Raw genomic sequence first — 15,483 nt, 5'->3', positions numbered from 1 at the left:
AGTGCCTGGGGAAACCTCACTAACCAGTCCAAGAGCTAAAACAGCTGGGATTCATCAAAAGCATCTGCTTCAATCATCCAGCATCCCATCTCCAAGCGTCCGGAGAGCATCCGCTCCTTGTGCTTGGCCAGGCAGTTCTGATAAGGCTCTCAGTGTGGGTAACTGATCCAGCATGCCAGGCTGTGCTCAGCCCTCGGGACAGCCGAAAACTCGGGAGCGATGGATTTTTTTATCGCAGCACCCATCTTTCTTAATTTGACAGCTGATGGCACCGTTGTCACCACCGACAATTCCTCTAGCTCCATCCACCTTTGGGTGCAGTCGGCTCTAACAGCAGGGTGCACTTTGAAGGGGAGAGAGAGGATATGACGCATGATGGATGTCATTCTTCTTGCTTAATGTGCTCCTACGATGCAGGCGGGTGACCGCAATGTGGTGTGAGGATCTGCGTGCCATAAATAAGCCCTTGATCCGAGCCACGAACGTGTTTGGAAGTGCGAGGCTTTGGGGCGATTTTAGCACTCACGATAGTGTGGATGTTGTTAACTGCCTGAGTGGTTTCATTTAGCAGAGTGAATATCGGTCCTTAAAGGTAAAATAACATTTATTTTTTTTTAATCACTGAATCAGGACAGCTCTAAGGCACTTTAAAATACTTAGAGATGGACCTGTTCTCACTTTTCCTAGGTGGGCTATAAGTCTGCGCAGATATTATGATAATGTTCTCCGACTTACCCGCACATCAAAAAGCAGGAAACACTAGTTTTATCAAGGTCTCTTATAAAATCTTTTTAATGCAAGGAAGTTGGAGGGAACTGCCGTTGCTTTGTCCCGCGGCCCTTTGATGAAGTTTGATATACAGCGTGTTAGACGATTTTGCATGCGTGCACATGGACAGCCAGCTGCGGCCGGCGACGGGCTGCGGGGAGGGTTGCTGGCTCGAGAGCGGTGCCGGAGTTACACGGGGAGATGGTAGGAAATGAGGGGAACGGTGCCAGTCCTCAAAGCGTCTGCATTCACCGGCGGAGATCAAAACTCCCGCTTCAGAAAACGCGTTATGCAAAGGCAAGTGCCGGCTTGTTCCCAACTGTCCAGGAAATTAAAACAGAGCTTTAGCTTTGCGGCAGATTATTTTAATGTGAAATGAGTTAGTGCCGGGCGAGGTTGCTTGAAAATGTACGTACATTGTTTTAGTTACAAATTCCGTTGTGCAAAACTAACACGACTTCAGTTGAAAAATCCAAGGCAGGCATGACGCAGGGAAGATCTGATGATGATAATTTAGACCAGTAAGCCACCGTACCTCTCCCATTACTTCAAGCAGCCCCTGACAGCAGCATGCCAGTGGCACTGGAGGCCAGGGGAGCCAGCAACCCCGCAGAGCTCCTCATGCCATCGTGGGCATCGCCAGCCTTTATTCTCCAAACCAACTTCTGCCCCATGGCAAATGCTGTTTGTGAACTGTCTGTTCCCAGGGAACGATGCCGCTATTTAAGTGCTGGAGCATCAGTAGCGTTCCCTGCCTCAGGCTAGGACCCATGCCAGCACCATACCTGGAGCAGGGTGTGGAGCTCCTGTGCCACCATAGCTGCAGACGGCGGGGAGAGAGATGGGAGGCACGTGTTGGGATACGTGGTCCTGGAGCTCAGCAGCACTCGCAGTGCTGCCTGTCACCGCTACAAATGCTTTATCATTTTTCACGCAGAAGTAGTGGAGGTGTGGCCGGTGTCAGACTCCGGACATCCCGAATAAACAAGAAGGTGATAATAAGCAGTTGCTTTAAAACCTTTGGCTAATGCCCGGAGGTATTTCCTTCCTTTTCCAGGAGAGCGATGGGTGAGGCTGGTGTCTGTGAGTGTTATTTCAGGAGCAGGAGCGTGCAATGGAAACGATTCGTCTGCAAAATAGCACACGTGTGGCCGGGCTGCCTGATTTTGTATGGTTTATATCAATATCAACTGAGAGGCGTTAGGAAGCTCTTACTTAAAGATTTGTCCATGAATTGCTTTTGCCTTCACTTAATGTCACACAGAAGCCAGTTTGGGCCAGAATTATTTTTAGAGTGGAGAATTTATAAGAAGTGCAATCCGTAATTACTAAATCTGGAACAGAGCAATTTCTAGTCCGCATGAAGTACCTATCGAATGGCTGCCATGTGGTCGCAAGAGCAGATCTCTTGGCTGGAGCTTCTCTTGGCATTGAACAGAAGTTGCAGTTAAACCTTTCTGTAGAATTTTATTATTTTTTTTTTAACTATTAAACTGTGGCTGCTTCTTCTCATCCAGTATCCCTGGATGAGCCTTGACCAGCACTTTCAGACATAGTTAACAGATGTGGACATCTCTTGTTTTGGATACCCAACCTCGGAGGTCTGTCATGAACTCATGTTCTTTGTGGAGAACCTGGGGAGGGAAGAGAGAAAAAAAGATGGGCTTGGAGAGCATCAGATCCGCTGAAAGTTTTTTCTTGACTATTTAGTTGGTTGGGAGATGTCTTGAGCTCGCGTGAGTCTAATCCAAGCCATTGACCATGTATGTGAGACCAGTAGAGCTGCTCTGCCAGGGCATCCTTACCTACCAAGCAGACGCCCCTGCTGTGCCAGAGGAAACCAATATTCTCCCCACTATCATCTGTTGAAAGCGAATAACACCATCTCCTTCCCTTGCAAGACCTTTTTATAATTTTGCGTTATTTTTTATTATAATTATTTTTTTTTTTTTAAATAAATTGGAAGATTGTGCTGCGGCTCCGTCTCCTTTCCTGGAGAAGCGTGCCGGTGCCACAGAGGGAGGCAGCCCTAACTCCTGCCTGCTCTCGGAGCCGTGCCCGCGCAGTATTACGGTGCTGCTGCCGACGGATGGCAGGAGCCACACGAAGGTATCTTAGGGTCTTCGCTGGCTCTTCAGGAAAAAAAAAAACCCAACAAACTAATAATAACCGTGGGATGGTTTTGAGCCCAAGTTTCTTGCCCAGTGGGAATTGAATCAAGCACCATAGCTACAACAATAAAAGGTTTAATAACTTCATAAAGGGCAAAGGGGATGGTTTTACCTTTTCAGAGGTCAGTCATCTCAAGGTGAGGCAAATAACCCAATCAAAGAAGGTGTTCTCCTGTTCTTGGGTTTAATTTTTAAAGGAGAGCAAATAAAAATGAAAACAACCCTCCAGCAGTGCTGTTGGGGGCCTTCCTCTGGGAGAGGCCATGCATGCTCCCACTGCAGAACAGACTTTGCCGGGGATGCGACACCTTGAGGAGGGTGTTCGAGGCTCGTTGTCTTTTCTGATGTTTTCTGTCACCGAAAGAGCCGCGGCTTGCTGCTCTGCGGCACCCACCTCCCGAACGAGCAGGGTAAAAAACACCATGAAGAAGGATGTGGTTTTCAGGATGTTGATCTAATTTCTCCCTTTTCTCTACTGACCAAAGGCTGCTGGAGTAGGATGGATAGGAGCGAGGCTTTCATCACGTGAGAGGAAAATATCTGCTAGAAAACAGGAGGAAATGCCATCGAGCAAGGAGAAGGCATTTCTCTTGCTCTCCCCCTTTTCTCATTCTTACTGCGTTCCCCTGCCCTGGCTGCCGGAGTGCTTTTGTGCCTCTAAAATGAAATGGGAAAAGCGATGCCCTTCATTGCTGAAGGGAGGTCTGGAGTTATCGTCCATCGGTCACCGTAGGTGCATTTGTCCATGCCGATGCAAAGGTGAACTGGATCCCCTGGTAGCTTTGTAATGTCCTAACTGCAAACCAAAAGGGCAACTCTCTTCTGGGTGGTAGAAGAGCTTGCATCCGAAAACAAGCGATACGTGTGTGCGCTTAGTTTGGATGTTCATTTTCTATATAGCAAGTCTCGGGTCTGCAGCAGCTTTTTGCTCTTGAGTGCTGAGGAACAGTTTTATTTCTTTATTTAAAACAGCTGCGCTGATCAAAGCATGGTCTCAGTGGTCTGCGCTACCGCTGATAGCCAGCACCGCTCATTCGGCGGAGCTGTGTGCTCCCTGACTGATACAGCTGGGATCTCCGGGACCTCTTAACAGAGACATAGCTCCGGTGGCAAAACCACCTCCTTGCTAGGACAGCTTATTTCGCACCTGCGAGCTGGAGTAGTCTATCCTGGCGGCACCGTGGGTTTGCTGGTGGGAACTGCATCCAAACCAGCACTTGGCCATTACAGTCCTTCAAGGCGACTCCATCAGCATCGTACTGCCCGCATGGGTTTCACATACAGGCTTTTACAGGTAGATCCACACCGCAGAGCTTTGCTCCAGTGTAGCTGGAGATGGACTTAGAGGAATAACTGGAGAAGGACTTAGAAGAGCTTCTTTAGAGTGGCATTTCCTAATTCATCTCTCTCTAGCAAAATGAAGATACTCTTACTGTCCCATGTTAAGTAAATTGTTCTTAGGGCTTTGATATTTTATTGTTGTTAACAGTTGTTAACAAAGGCAGCGCGGCCGTTGGGAGGGTGGGATGTATGTTAGAGCAAACCAGAAATTATCTACGTGCCATTTGCATTCACAGCAGAAAAGCAGCCAAGCCCAGAAAGATACCTGCCCGTTATGTGCATTTACATGGAACGTTTTTTGGGGGGCCTTCTGTTTTCTGTTTCTGGGGAAAGGTTTTCTGTGTCACATTTCCACTTAAAATCTCAATACCACCAGCGTGTTCTTCTTGTCGCCTTTTTGTATAAAGAACAAAGGAGAGAAGCCAGCATCAAAAAGCCTAAATTCTAATACCCAGTTATGAGTTTTACTGGTAACTTCAAGGCAATTTTTTTTAAACACTAAGAAGATGCTGCTCTGCCCTGGCAAGACCAGCCCAGCAGCTGGTAAGAGGCATCAGTGGTGGCTGAAGTTACAGTTATGCTGGCTTTAAAGCAGTGCTTTGCCGTTTCCCTGTACCAAAATTAGCCTATTTACTCTTGGGGTACAGATTTTTTCAGTTAAGAGTTAATAAATACATTGCATTAGGTCTTTAGAAGAATTAAAAAGCCACCCCTTTTATTTCTTTAGAGGAAAACCAGAAGTGTGGCTGTTACTGTATTTTTAAGTCCCTTTTATTTGCACATTGTTTTGTTTTAACAGTGAAAACTTTGCAAAAAAGTAGATCCGAGCAATAGTTTCAAAAGATCCTTTGTAAAAGCAGCCAACATCACTTGCCTTATTTTTCTGGTCTGTGCAATAGTGCCTCTTCGTAGTCTACGTCGGCGGCTGCAGGCGGGCAGCCCCTGTGCTGCGCGGCTGCTGAGCCTGGTGGAGCCGCAGCGCTTTGTGTGTGGAGGAGCATCGGGCTGGAGGAGGCTGCGCTGAGTATTGCCAGGGCACTTAGAAAGTCTGTGTATTTGGAATATTTAATTAAAGATGGGTAATAGGAACCAGGGGGGTGGAGTGGAGGCTTGATATGGCAAAGCCGTCTTGCTAAATCGCGCTTGGTGCCTGGTCTCTAGCTTGGGATAATGTTTCTTCGGTGTTTCTCTCTCTCTCCAGCTTGACCCTCTTCCAGAAAAGGTTTTGCAGCAGAGAGCAAATGCTAATGCGGTGCATTCGATGGAGAAAGTAATCGAGATACACAGTGAGTAAAGCCCCGTTCACCCAGCTGGTTCCCTGCGGGGTTGCCCTGTGGGACACCGGTTTGACTTCTCCGTCATCCTGGTAACTCCATGTTCCCTCGTTTTGGTTTACGGGTGGTCACTGCACAGTGAACTGGATTTGTGCAACCACAAGCTGGTCTTGCTGTGCATGCGGTAGTGGATCGAGCAATGTATGGGGAATGGTCCATGCAGGGAAACGCAGGAATTAGTATTAAAACCTTTAAAATCTCTGTAAAGGACAGGCTGTCCTGCACTTAGAGTGTGCCCTTATCTCTTCCAAAGCAATTCAAGTATCTCCAGTTAACGTAAATCTTGTTGGGTGTTGTGGCATCCGTTAGTTAAGAATGGGTAGGGATGAAAGTTAAAGAGACTATTGCATGAAGTTGCTAATATTTATTTAGCTGGGGAGGTTAAAATCATCGTGGTTGAAGCTTTCCCAGGGACGTTCATCGGGGACGGAGTGAAAGAGCCTGAGTAACATGTGAATCCCACCGTTAGGTCCTGACATCTTCCTGCTTCAGACATTTGTGGTCTAAAACTGGAGTGGGCTAGTTTCCATTTGATAGGGTGAAAATGGAGTGTAAGACACCAAAGCGTTTTTAGGGGTTTTTTTCCCCTGAAAAATGCCCGGTGGCTTTAAAAATTTGAATTCCATTTCCAGAAGCTGCTCTGCAGAGTGAGTGCTCAGCACCGATGTGACACCTCAGCAGCACCTTGAGCCAGCCAGTGATTTTTTTAATTTTCTTTTCCTCCTTAAAATGAGCTCAGTAAATTAAAAGGGGCTTTGAGTAAGACCCTCAGATCTGCTGCCCAACACAGGAGAAGCAAAGATGTTTGAAAACAAGTCCCTCCTCCCCACCTGCAGGCCTCACTCTTCAGGTTCTTGCTGTCAGGTTTTTTGCTGTGACTTCTCGGGTACCAGCAAATTTGGTGTGTCCTGCCCAGGGGCCAAGAGGACATCTTTTGTTCTCTCCCTCTGAAGCCTTCTCTGTGCTCTTCCCACTGAAAAAGGCTGCCAAACTGCTGACGTAGAAAATAAATACAACTTAGACTTCTTTAGTCTTAGGTGATTTGCCCACAAAACGGAATGTGGCAGTTAGCAGCTGAATGCGGATGTCGAGTCCAAATCTGGACTGCATCCTTACCTCTCACATATTTTTCCTTGGGTCTCAAAGTTTCTAAGGGTTTTGAAGTGAAAAAGGAAATGTCATTACTTTTTGAGCCCCTAAGTGCCCCCTTTTGTCAAGGCAGAGGGATGGATTGGATCCTCACCTCCGGCACCCCTTGTCCTCTTAAAAATCCAGTTTCCGCCTCCCACCTTTCTTCTCTAGCCGAAGGAGAAGAGCGTCTTTCATTGGCGGACAGTGATTCAGCCCCGATTTGACATCCTAGGTGTCCTTAAGGGATGCGCAGGTGCACGTTTATTGCTCTCAATACATTTTGGATTTAAAACCTAGTTCCTCAAGACGCGGTGGCATTGCAGCTCCGTCTGTTAATACCATAGCATGGCATATAGCTCGCACGGTCTCTCTGGCCTCTCCTCACAAGCCGGGCGCTCCCTTGGCATGCGTTCCCAGGAACCTGCTTCCACCTGCAGCTTCCTCCACAGCCCTGGGACCTCGAGATGGTCCCTGAAGCGAGAGGGAGTGCGGATCAAGGTTGCGTGTTGCATAGGCATGATGAGTCTTCCCCTGGCAGGTCTCAGCTGGCTGTTGGGCCTGGCAAAGCGGGAGCGCGGTGCTGGACCTGTTACGGTGCAGGTGCCTTAACTGCCTCTTCTCTCCCCAGGCAAGTATTGGCATTCACTCCAGCGTTACGCCTCCACGGTGGGGTACTCCCTGGTTGAGGCACAGAAGTGTGAGAACGAGGAGGCAGAGACGGTAACAGCCATGGCATCTCTGTCAGTGGGCGTGAAGCCAGCTGAGAAGAGGTGAGTTGCTTTCCTTCCCATTTATCATCACATCTCAGAGTCTGCCAGGCAGGAGGAGCCGTGGTGGGCAGCCTTCTGGGTTAATCCTCTCCTTTGAACCTTTGCACACACGTTCCCTGCATCTCCTGCCCTCCGTGGGTTCTCTAATGACCTCCTGGGCTGCAGGAGAACAGCGGTGCCATGAACCCCATGTGTGACCTTAGTACGGTGCACACTGTGCCTAACCCCTCTGCTCCAACCGAAGCTGAACGTGGTTTTGGACCACGTGAGGGAATTGATTTTGCTGCAAAAAACATTAACATCGCACAAGTGAAAACAGGTTGTCTAAAAAACCTTCATGGTGGCAAGTTTTAGCTCCAGGTGAGCCAGCTGAGCACACTGCCTGGGTGGGAAGGTGATGGGAGCATAAGGCATGAGACTTAGCACCACAAATTGTCCAACTTTGTCGTGCTCAACCGTCTTTTCTCTCTTCCCCCACTTTCCATCCTGCCTGGCTGTGAAATCGCTCAGACCCGATGATGAACCCATGGAAGAGGAACCTCCCCTGTAGCATTCACCTTCGAGCTGGAGTTCTCCTGTCTGTTCGTCTTCGTCTTGAAGCTCTGCCAAGAAGCTTTCTCTTGTTACTCCTGTGTCCTGTCATGGTTTTTTCCAGAATACGGAAGGACAACCAGGTGTAAAACAAAGCAACCGAAAAAAATCTCTCCATATCTATATGCGTCTACAGTATATATTTGCCGAAAAAGAAAAATGCCGGTGAAGAGCAGTAAAGGACTGACATGCTGGGCACTCTTCCTCTGGTCCTCACTGGGAGCGGAAAGGGGAACGACGCCCGTGAAGTCTTTGGCAGAGTTGCCAAAAAAAAAAAAAAAAAAAAAAAAAATCAAAGATTCAACAACACATACGAAAATAAAACAAACAAACCTTAACGTAGAACTGGTGCTTACAATTTGATTACCCACAATTCAGCAATCTCCGCTTGAACCACTCAACCCATCTTGTAGTTTCATTTCTTGGATTTTTTAAATGGCTCTTGCCTGCCTGTGAGTCAACGACATTCTTGTCGAAACCAGAACAATGGGAAATGGTGTATTTTTAACGGGGAGGGACAGGGAAAGAGGGACTCGTTGTACATCTAAAGGAAAGGGAAAGAGAAGGGGGGAACGGTAGCCCAGATGGAGTCGGCTTTATTGTCTCCAAAGCCATCTGAAGATGAGTTTGTGCCTTTTTTTTTAATTGATGGATTTGGTGCAGCTGGATTTTCTGAAGTTTGAGGAACAATGCCTTAAGTAAAAAAACAAAACAAAACAAAAAAAAAAAAAAAACACAAAGAACACAGCAGTTCATGAATATTTTTCCTCTGGTTGGGAAAGCCAAGAACTGCCATCAGGAAGGAAGACTTCTTGGCTTGTGCTGGCATGATGGTGGGAAGCAGGCATCAGCTGAACAGAGCGTCTCCAAAAACTGTCTACAAGTTTGGATTTGTTTTGTTTTCTTTCATTGCTGTTTCAAAAAAAAACAAAAACAAAAAAAAACACAAAAAAAAAAGAAAAAAGTAATTAAGGTAGTTGCCAAGAAAGTGGCAAATACTGTTGGGTCTTTGAAATTCAACCATTTTTAAAAACAAATTTTCAAATGTTTTCTCTCTTCTACATTATCTAGTAATTGAACTTATCAATTTGGTTGTTGAAGCATGTATTAGACACAAACGCAGGTTTAAGACTGGAATGCTTTTTATTAAAAGCAACTAGCATGAGATATTGCTTAAATTGTTAGGTATAAATATATATATGTGTATAATGTATATTCCAAATGTATTCCAAGCTTAGAAACCGGATTCCTATGAATTATTGATAAAAATATTTATGATGCATTTATAGAAAAATATATGTAATAAATGCATACTATAACAGTAGCCATTGGAAGCTCCCTAGGGACAGATTTGTGAATTGGAACGTAAAAGGTGCTTTTGGAAAAGGATCCAGGTTGAAACTCGAGGACTTTCAGACGACAGGTTGGAAGGTTTTTCAGAAAGCCAACACGTTAGCCACTGGGCAACTACCCTAAACATTTGTATTTTAATTTAAGGTTTTTAGTTGTGATCCTTTTCTAACAAAAAAGAAAAAAATGAGTTTTTTATAGCAAAGACTATGAATTTGCTGTTAATTTTTATATCGATATTTCACAAAACCCTGAAGAAGCCTTGTTTGTGTGACTCTGACATTTATTTTCTATTTGGCAGGTTTCGTTTCCGAACGGCAATAGCGTCTAAACCTTTTTTCCTCCCACTTTTCTTGCTTGTACATTGTTTTCCTTTTTTTTTTATTTTTTTTTTATTTTATTTTTCCTTTTTCTCAAGTCTTTTGTACAGTGAGCAGCTTTCTGCAGGCATAAGGAACTGTGGCAGATTGTCAGAGTTTATTTTTCGGAAAGGGTGCGTTTTATCGAGGAGGAGGGAACGCGATGGGCTCTTTTGTATAATGATACCGCCGACTGTATATTTCCTCAGTTCTGTTATAGTAGCTATGTAAAGAAAATAAGGAGTTTTCTTACCTTCGACATAGTAGTATTCCAATGGGCGATGTCTTTGTCCTCCGCGCGGATCGTAGCGGGGATTACAGGCGGCTGCGCTAGCTGCCCGCCGTTGGGAAGGCTTGTCGGACACTCATGGGACAGCTGGCATTTTTCTCTCCGCCGGACAGACGGACACGCAGACATGCACGCACACCTCCCCACCTCCTCTTTCTCTCTCTCTCTCTTTCTCTCCTCTTCTTCCTCCCGTCGCTGGTAGGGTTGGAGAACTTTTCACGAAGGTATTTTTTCCCTCCCTCCCCGAGGAGGTCGTTGCCCTGCGCCAGCCTCGGCCGTCGCCTCCTGCGGACGGTGGGCCAGAGAAGCCGCGAAGCCCTGCCGCGAAGAGTTTGAGCAGCTTAGAGGAGACCGGATCGACACGCGTGCCTTCTTACAGCAGTGTAGGATAGCACATGCCCCTCGTCCGAACAACCAAGGGTAGCTTATTTTTTTTATTATTATTTTATTCTGTTACGATGACAACTGACGGGGTCGCTTCCAGTAACTTATTTTTTTCCAGTTCTTGAAGTGGCCATTTTCATTCCATTCAGGACTCGCTTGCGGGAGGAATTTGAAGCATAATCATACGTGTGAGCAAATGCAAGAGGCTTTTGTTTTATTCCTCGGTTTATAATGCAATTTAAAAACCAGACACTACTGTATTTGAGTTTTGCAAACCCAAGTACGTGTTAAAATTACAAATAGCTTCGGTCGCGTAGGACCGTCCTCAGCGTATTCTAAAAATAATCTTCCCATGTGAAAACACGACGTACCTGGAGATGTTGTGGTTTGGTTTTGGGTTTTTTTTCAACCGACCACTTTGCTGCTGTGATCTAAAATTAATCTGGCTGCCAAATCTGGTGACTGACTTTAGATTTTCCTTTCGCCGTGTACACGCTGTGGGCAGTAACCACGTTTACACGACCGTTTCTGTTGTCAGCTCTTCCCTGGCGGGTTTTTGTATTTCTCCTCTCAGTCGTGGCAAAGCTTTTTATTTCACTTCTGTGTTCCTGAGAGCTGCCGGCTGGCCGTGCTGAGCCGGTTTCTTTTTAAAAATCGGAGGAGCTTGTTAGGATGCCGCCTTCGTTTCTTTCCATCATTTTGCTCAGCTTTTTGCCAGGGACGGAAAGATTTTTCCCCGAGACGTCAGAGCTCGTCTCCTCCAACCTCCCGGCGATATGGATTCGTTTCGCAGCGGCGCCCGGTCCCCAGGCGAGGTGGGGATGCTCGTCGGGGCCGGTGCAGGCGCGGAGAGGGGGGAAAGAGCCCTCGTTTTGAGGCTCCCCGGGGTTTATTCACCTTTTGAGCCGTTAGCTTCTTCATTTCAGATGACTTTGCCGTAGGGCGGCTACGCCGGCAGGGCAGGAACCCGGGATGCTCCTGCATCCCAGCGCGTGCTGCCCAGGGCATCCTTCGTACCTGCTTGGAAAGAAAGGAGCATCTTAAACCCTCTTTACAGAGAAGCCAGGCCCAGTTTGCAGTACACAAATAATCATTGGGGTTTTTTGTTTTAGTTGTGGTTTGTTTTTTTTTTAACTTTCGATACAAAACATTCCTTTTTTTTATTAGTCGCAGTCATGTATTCATTCCATTCTTCCTTTTGTAAACTTTTTTGGGCCCACATCTTTTATGGGCATTGATATATATAAATATATATATAAATATATATGAATATATTTTTTTAAGTTTCCTACACCTTGAGGTTGCATGGTCTGTAAGGTTGGCATGTCTTTATATTGTATACAGATTTTGCACGCCAAACTTGGCAGCTTTGAAAATGAGAAAAAAAAAAATTGTGGTTTGGGGTTTTTTTGGGTTGGTTTTTTTTTTTGTTTGTTTGGTTTTGTTTTTTTCCTCTCGTGGCATTTGCGGAGACTAAAGGTTGGGACGTTGTTGTCACCCACGCGCGCGAGCGCACCCACACACGCACCCACACAGCTACACACAAAGGAGAGTGGGAACATTTTTTGCGTCTTACTGAACTTAATAAGAAAATGTGCTTTTTATTGTTAAAAAAAAAGACTAAATAAAAAGGACTACTTAAACATTTCTCATTTTAAGAAGAAAATAAAAAAAAAGACGTTTATCTAGCACTTGTGACTTACCAATAATAGAGTTTATTGTATTTATGTGGAAACAGTGTTTTTAGAGAAACTACGCAGAACACACAAAGAAAACTGCCTGTGTCGTCATTATTTTTTTTTCCTTTTAATTTGGGTTGGTGTTTTATTTTGATTTCTCGGCTGGGTGGGGAGGTTGGATGCAACCCTTTGTCAACACACGTAGTCATTAATTCTAAGGAGGTGAATGACAAGGACTTTAAAGAGTTAACTCTTCAGCACAGCTGCGTTAACTTTTTTAAAATTACTTTTACATGATGTATTATTGCTAGGTTTCACTTTAAACAGTCGTGTACTGTGCAACACTGTGGTTTAAAACGAGACTTTACATCAAAAGGAAAACATGTTTCTTCATTGTCATGAAGTTGAGCTCGTTCTCAGCTCATCTTCACTTTGTCTTTGATATTGATGAAAAAGTATCCTATTGAAAGAAAATAAATTAACACTTTTCTGTGCTCCATAGTGGAGGCGCTATTTTCCAATTTATGAGGATGACAAACTTATATATATAATATATATATAAAAGTGGGGGGGAGGGGTTGAAACATTATTCACCCGAGAGCTTATTACAGATATGTAGTATCAAAAAGTTGTAACTATATTATATTCTACTTTATACCTATACATGCTCAGTATGACGTCACCATTGGTAGCAGCTACCGGTTTACGCTGTAATTTAGACACAATTTCACTCTTATTGTATGGACCCTACTTTAAGTGATGGTAGCATTCTTTGTGCTAAATTTTCTGATGGTCCTTTCTTTTACTTGGTGGAGTTGGAATATTTTTCTCATTCTTGTTTTTGTTTGGGGTTTTTTGTTTTGGTTTTTTTATTCTCTTTTCTTTTCTCTCCCTTTTTTTTTTTTTTTACTGGCCAATGGTGTCTTTCTCTGACAGTACCGACTTCAATTTCAACTTTATTAGGAGTCCAGTATTTTGTACCACATTATGACAACTTGTTATTCTTGTGGTGTAAATAAAAAGAAAAAGTTAATTATAGTACCACCTTGGTTTCTGTTGCTGATCTTCTTTTCATCTGGTGCCTTCGGTGTGATGTCATATTTCACCCGCTGTAAGCAAAACGGTTACTTGGTGTCGTGGAAGGGAGTCTCGGTGCCAAAGCGGCTTTTTGGTCAGAAGATACCCGTGCGTATATCGGGATGTCCATGGTAGGAAAACTGTTAGAGCTTCTGCCCGCTTTCCCTGCTGCTCGAAGATGCGTGTTGACAAGTGCCTACATGCAGGGATTGTAGAATAAAATAAGATGATATCCCACTGAAATTGGCTTTCCAGCAAGAAGTTCCGTGAGAGCAGCTGAATTTCCCCCAAAAACCAGCACCAAGTGAAAACCAGGGAAAAATCAACGGAAGGTGAAACTGGCACTTTGTGTCTGGCTCTGTTCTGCCTCATGGAGTTGTTTGTTAGGGCTTTACTTTGCAGTAGCCCGAGTGCTTTGAAGACAGCTGGGTATGGACCTGCCTGCTCTCAAGCTGCTTCTGTACGGATCGAGGCATGAGTCCCAGAGATCCTTGTTGCCGTTTCGCATGGTGCCTGTGTCCGCAGGGCTGTGGCATGTCCCCCCTCCAGCAGAAGCCCTTCACCTCCAGGGTAAGTCCCGTTTCCGTTCCTGGTTGTCCAGTTCTGCTCTGCCCAACTGCAAAGGCTGGGTGGGAGGCTCTCCCACAAACCCACGGATCATGTCTATGCCCCATAGGAGCAGATCCTCCACACTTGCCCATGTTGTCCGTGGCTCAGGAGAGGTTCTTGGTGTGGCACTCAAGTTCAGTTGGGTTAAGCAGATCCACCCTTTTTCTTCCATGGTCTCATTCAGACGTGGTTTCCCTCTATTTAGCCTCTGTATGATTCCTGGAGCCCACTGAACGACCTAAAATCAAGCTTCTCCATCTATGTCAACTGGAAGCGTCCTCGGATTACAAGGCAACCAGCAATGCTTCAGTTCTGATATCCTTCCACTGTCTGCTTTCTGGATGGAGAGGATAAGTCCTTGGGGCTCCAGTCTAAGCTAAGGCTCATGTACCTCTGCAGAGTCGACTTACCTGTCGTATGGGAACTGCTGCAGAGCAACCCTGGCATGCAAGGGAATGAGCTTGATGCCATCTGACCTGGCGAGCAGCCTTCAGCTTAGTGTCCCAGCCTGTGAGGAGTTTATGAAGCAGGAGTCAGAGATAGTCTAGGGACCCGCTCCTGGCTTCAGTGTCTTGTTACGCCATTGGCAAACCTAAGCAATTAGCCAAGGAGAAAATAGCCTTTCCTTCTACAAGCCTGGATGCTCGCTTCTTGCTCATGTGGGAATGAGCCTGCCATGCTCGGGGATTGTCTCCATGGACGTTGGGTTAGCCCATCTGCTCGGCAGGGCAGTGCAAGGAGCTGGAGAGTCTGCTGGGCTGTATGGACTGAAGGTAGAAATAGCAGGTTGATGTTCACAATCTCCGCAGGGCACCTTGTGGAACGTGTAGGGGAGAGCACACAGGAAAAACTGATGATGTTGGGTGCATCGCTGCCACCCCACGTGCTAGCTGCCGTCCTTTGCATGCATGGGGAGCATCATCCGCCGAGGTGCTCTGAGAGGCTCAGACCCCGGGGCAGGATGGCCAGGGTGAAGGTGCAAACCTGCAATGGGTCCGTGGCACACAGGGATGAGGCTGACTGGATGCACGCGCTGCTCCTCTTGGGGAAAGTGGTGAAGTTGCTCACGGCCAAAACCCGCCTAAGCCATTGCATTTAAAGACAGCAAGAGGACCAGAGCAGTGATCCCATGTGATGTCCCGCTCACACGTGAGGGTAATGCGTGAGCCCGCATCCCTGCCCATGGCAGCATGGGTGGCACCACCCCGCGGGACAGCGAGCATCGCCTGTTGCTCCAGCTGTAGCCTGGGGAAGGTCTGAGCGGGCAGAGCCTGTATTTGTAGGCAGGGTGACGGTCCTGGGATGGGGCTCGCTTTGGGACCACAAGCGACACGGGGGTGGCAGCTGGCTGTAATGTGTGCCGGCACGACTGGGAGGGTGGCGGCAGCTCCTTCAAGAGGATGCATGGGGGCTTTTCTGGGCAGAAGGTTGGGAAGTGTCTTCCAGGAGCTGGGGGAGTTCATCCGCCGGTGTGACAACCCACTGCCGGGCGATCCAGCCCAGCTCTTACAGCCTTGAGGCAGAGGGCTTATTTCGGGGGGGAGTGGGGTTTTTTTCAAATACAATTCCAGTCTCTGTGCAGTGCATTTGTCAGAGGCTGCTAATCCTTTAAGAAGCCCCAGGTCTCGCT

General features: G+C 46.4%; 1 protein-coding gene and 1 pseudogene across 1 annotated transcript in view; both read left to right on the top strand.

The window, feature by feature from the left end:
* The window catches only part of HDAC4 (histone deacetylase 4), a 202,945-nt gene extending 194,647 nt beyond the window's left edge, over window positions 1–8,298 (top strand). Inside the window, exons 24-26 of the mRNA XM_059820822.1 lie at window positions 5,482–5,566; window positions 7,374–7,515; window positions 8,026–8,298. Coding sequence (XP_059676805.1) covers window positions 5,482–5,566; window positions 7,374–7,515; window positions 8,026–8,065 — 267 coding nt within the window. The 3' untranslated portion in view covers window positions 8,066–8,298. The remainder of the gene's footprint in view (window positions 1–5,481; window positions 5,567–7,373; window positions 7,516–8,025) is intronic.
* Window positions 8,299–11,922: 3,624 nt separating this feature from the next.
* Window positions 11,923–14,169, top strand: LOC104262507 (uncharacterized; annotated as a pseudogene).
* The last annotated feature ends 1,314 nt before the right edge of the window (window positions 14,170–15,483 follow it).

This window comes from Gavia stellata, chromosome 8 (genome assembly GCF_030936135.1).
Source record: "Gavia stellata isolate bGavSte3 chromosome 8, bGavSte3.hap2, whole genome shotgun sequence".
Classification (NCBI taxonomy): Eukaryota; Metazoa; Chordata; class Aves; order Gaviiformes; family Gaviidae; genus Gavia; species Gavia stellata.
This window is presented reverse-complemented; position numbering and strand designations above follow the sequence as displayed.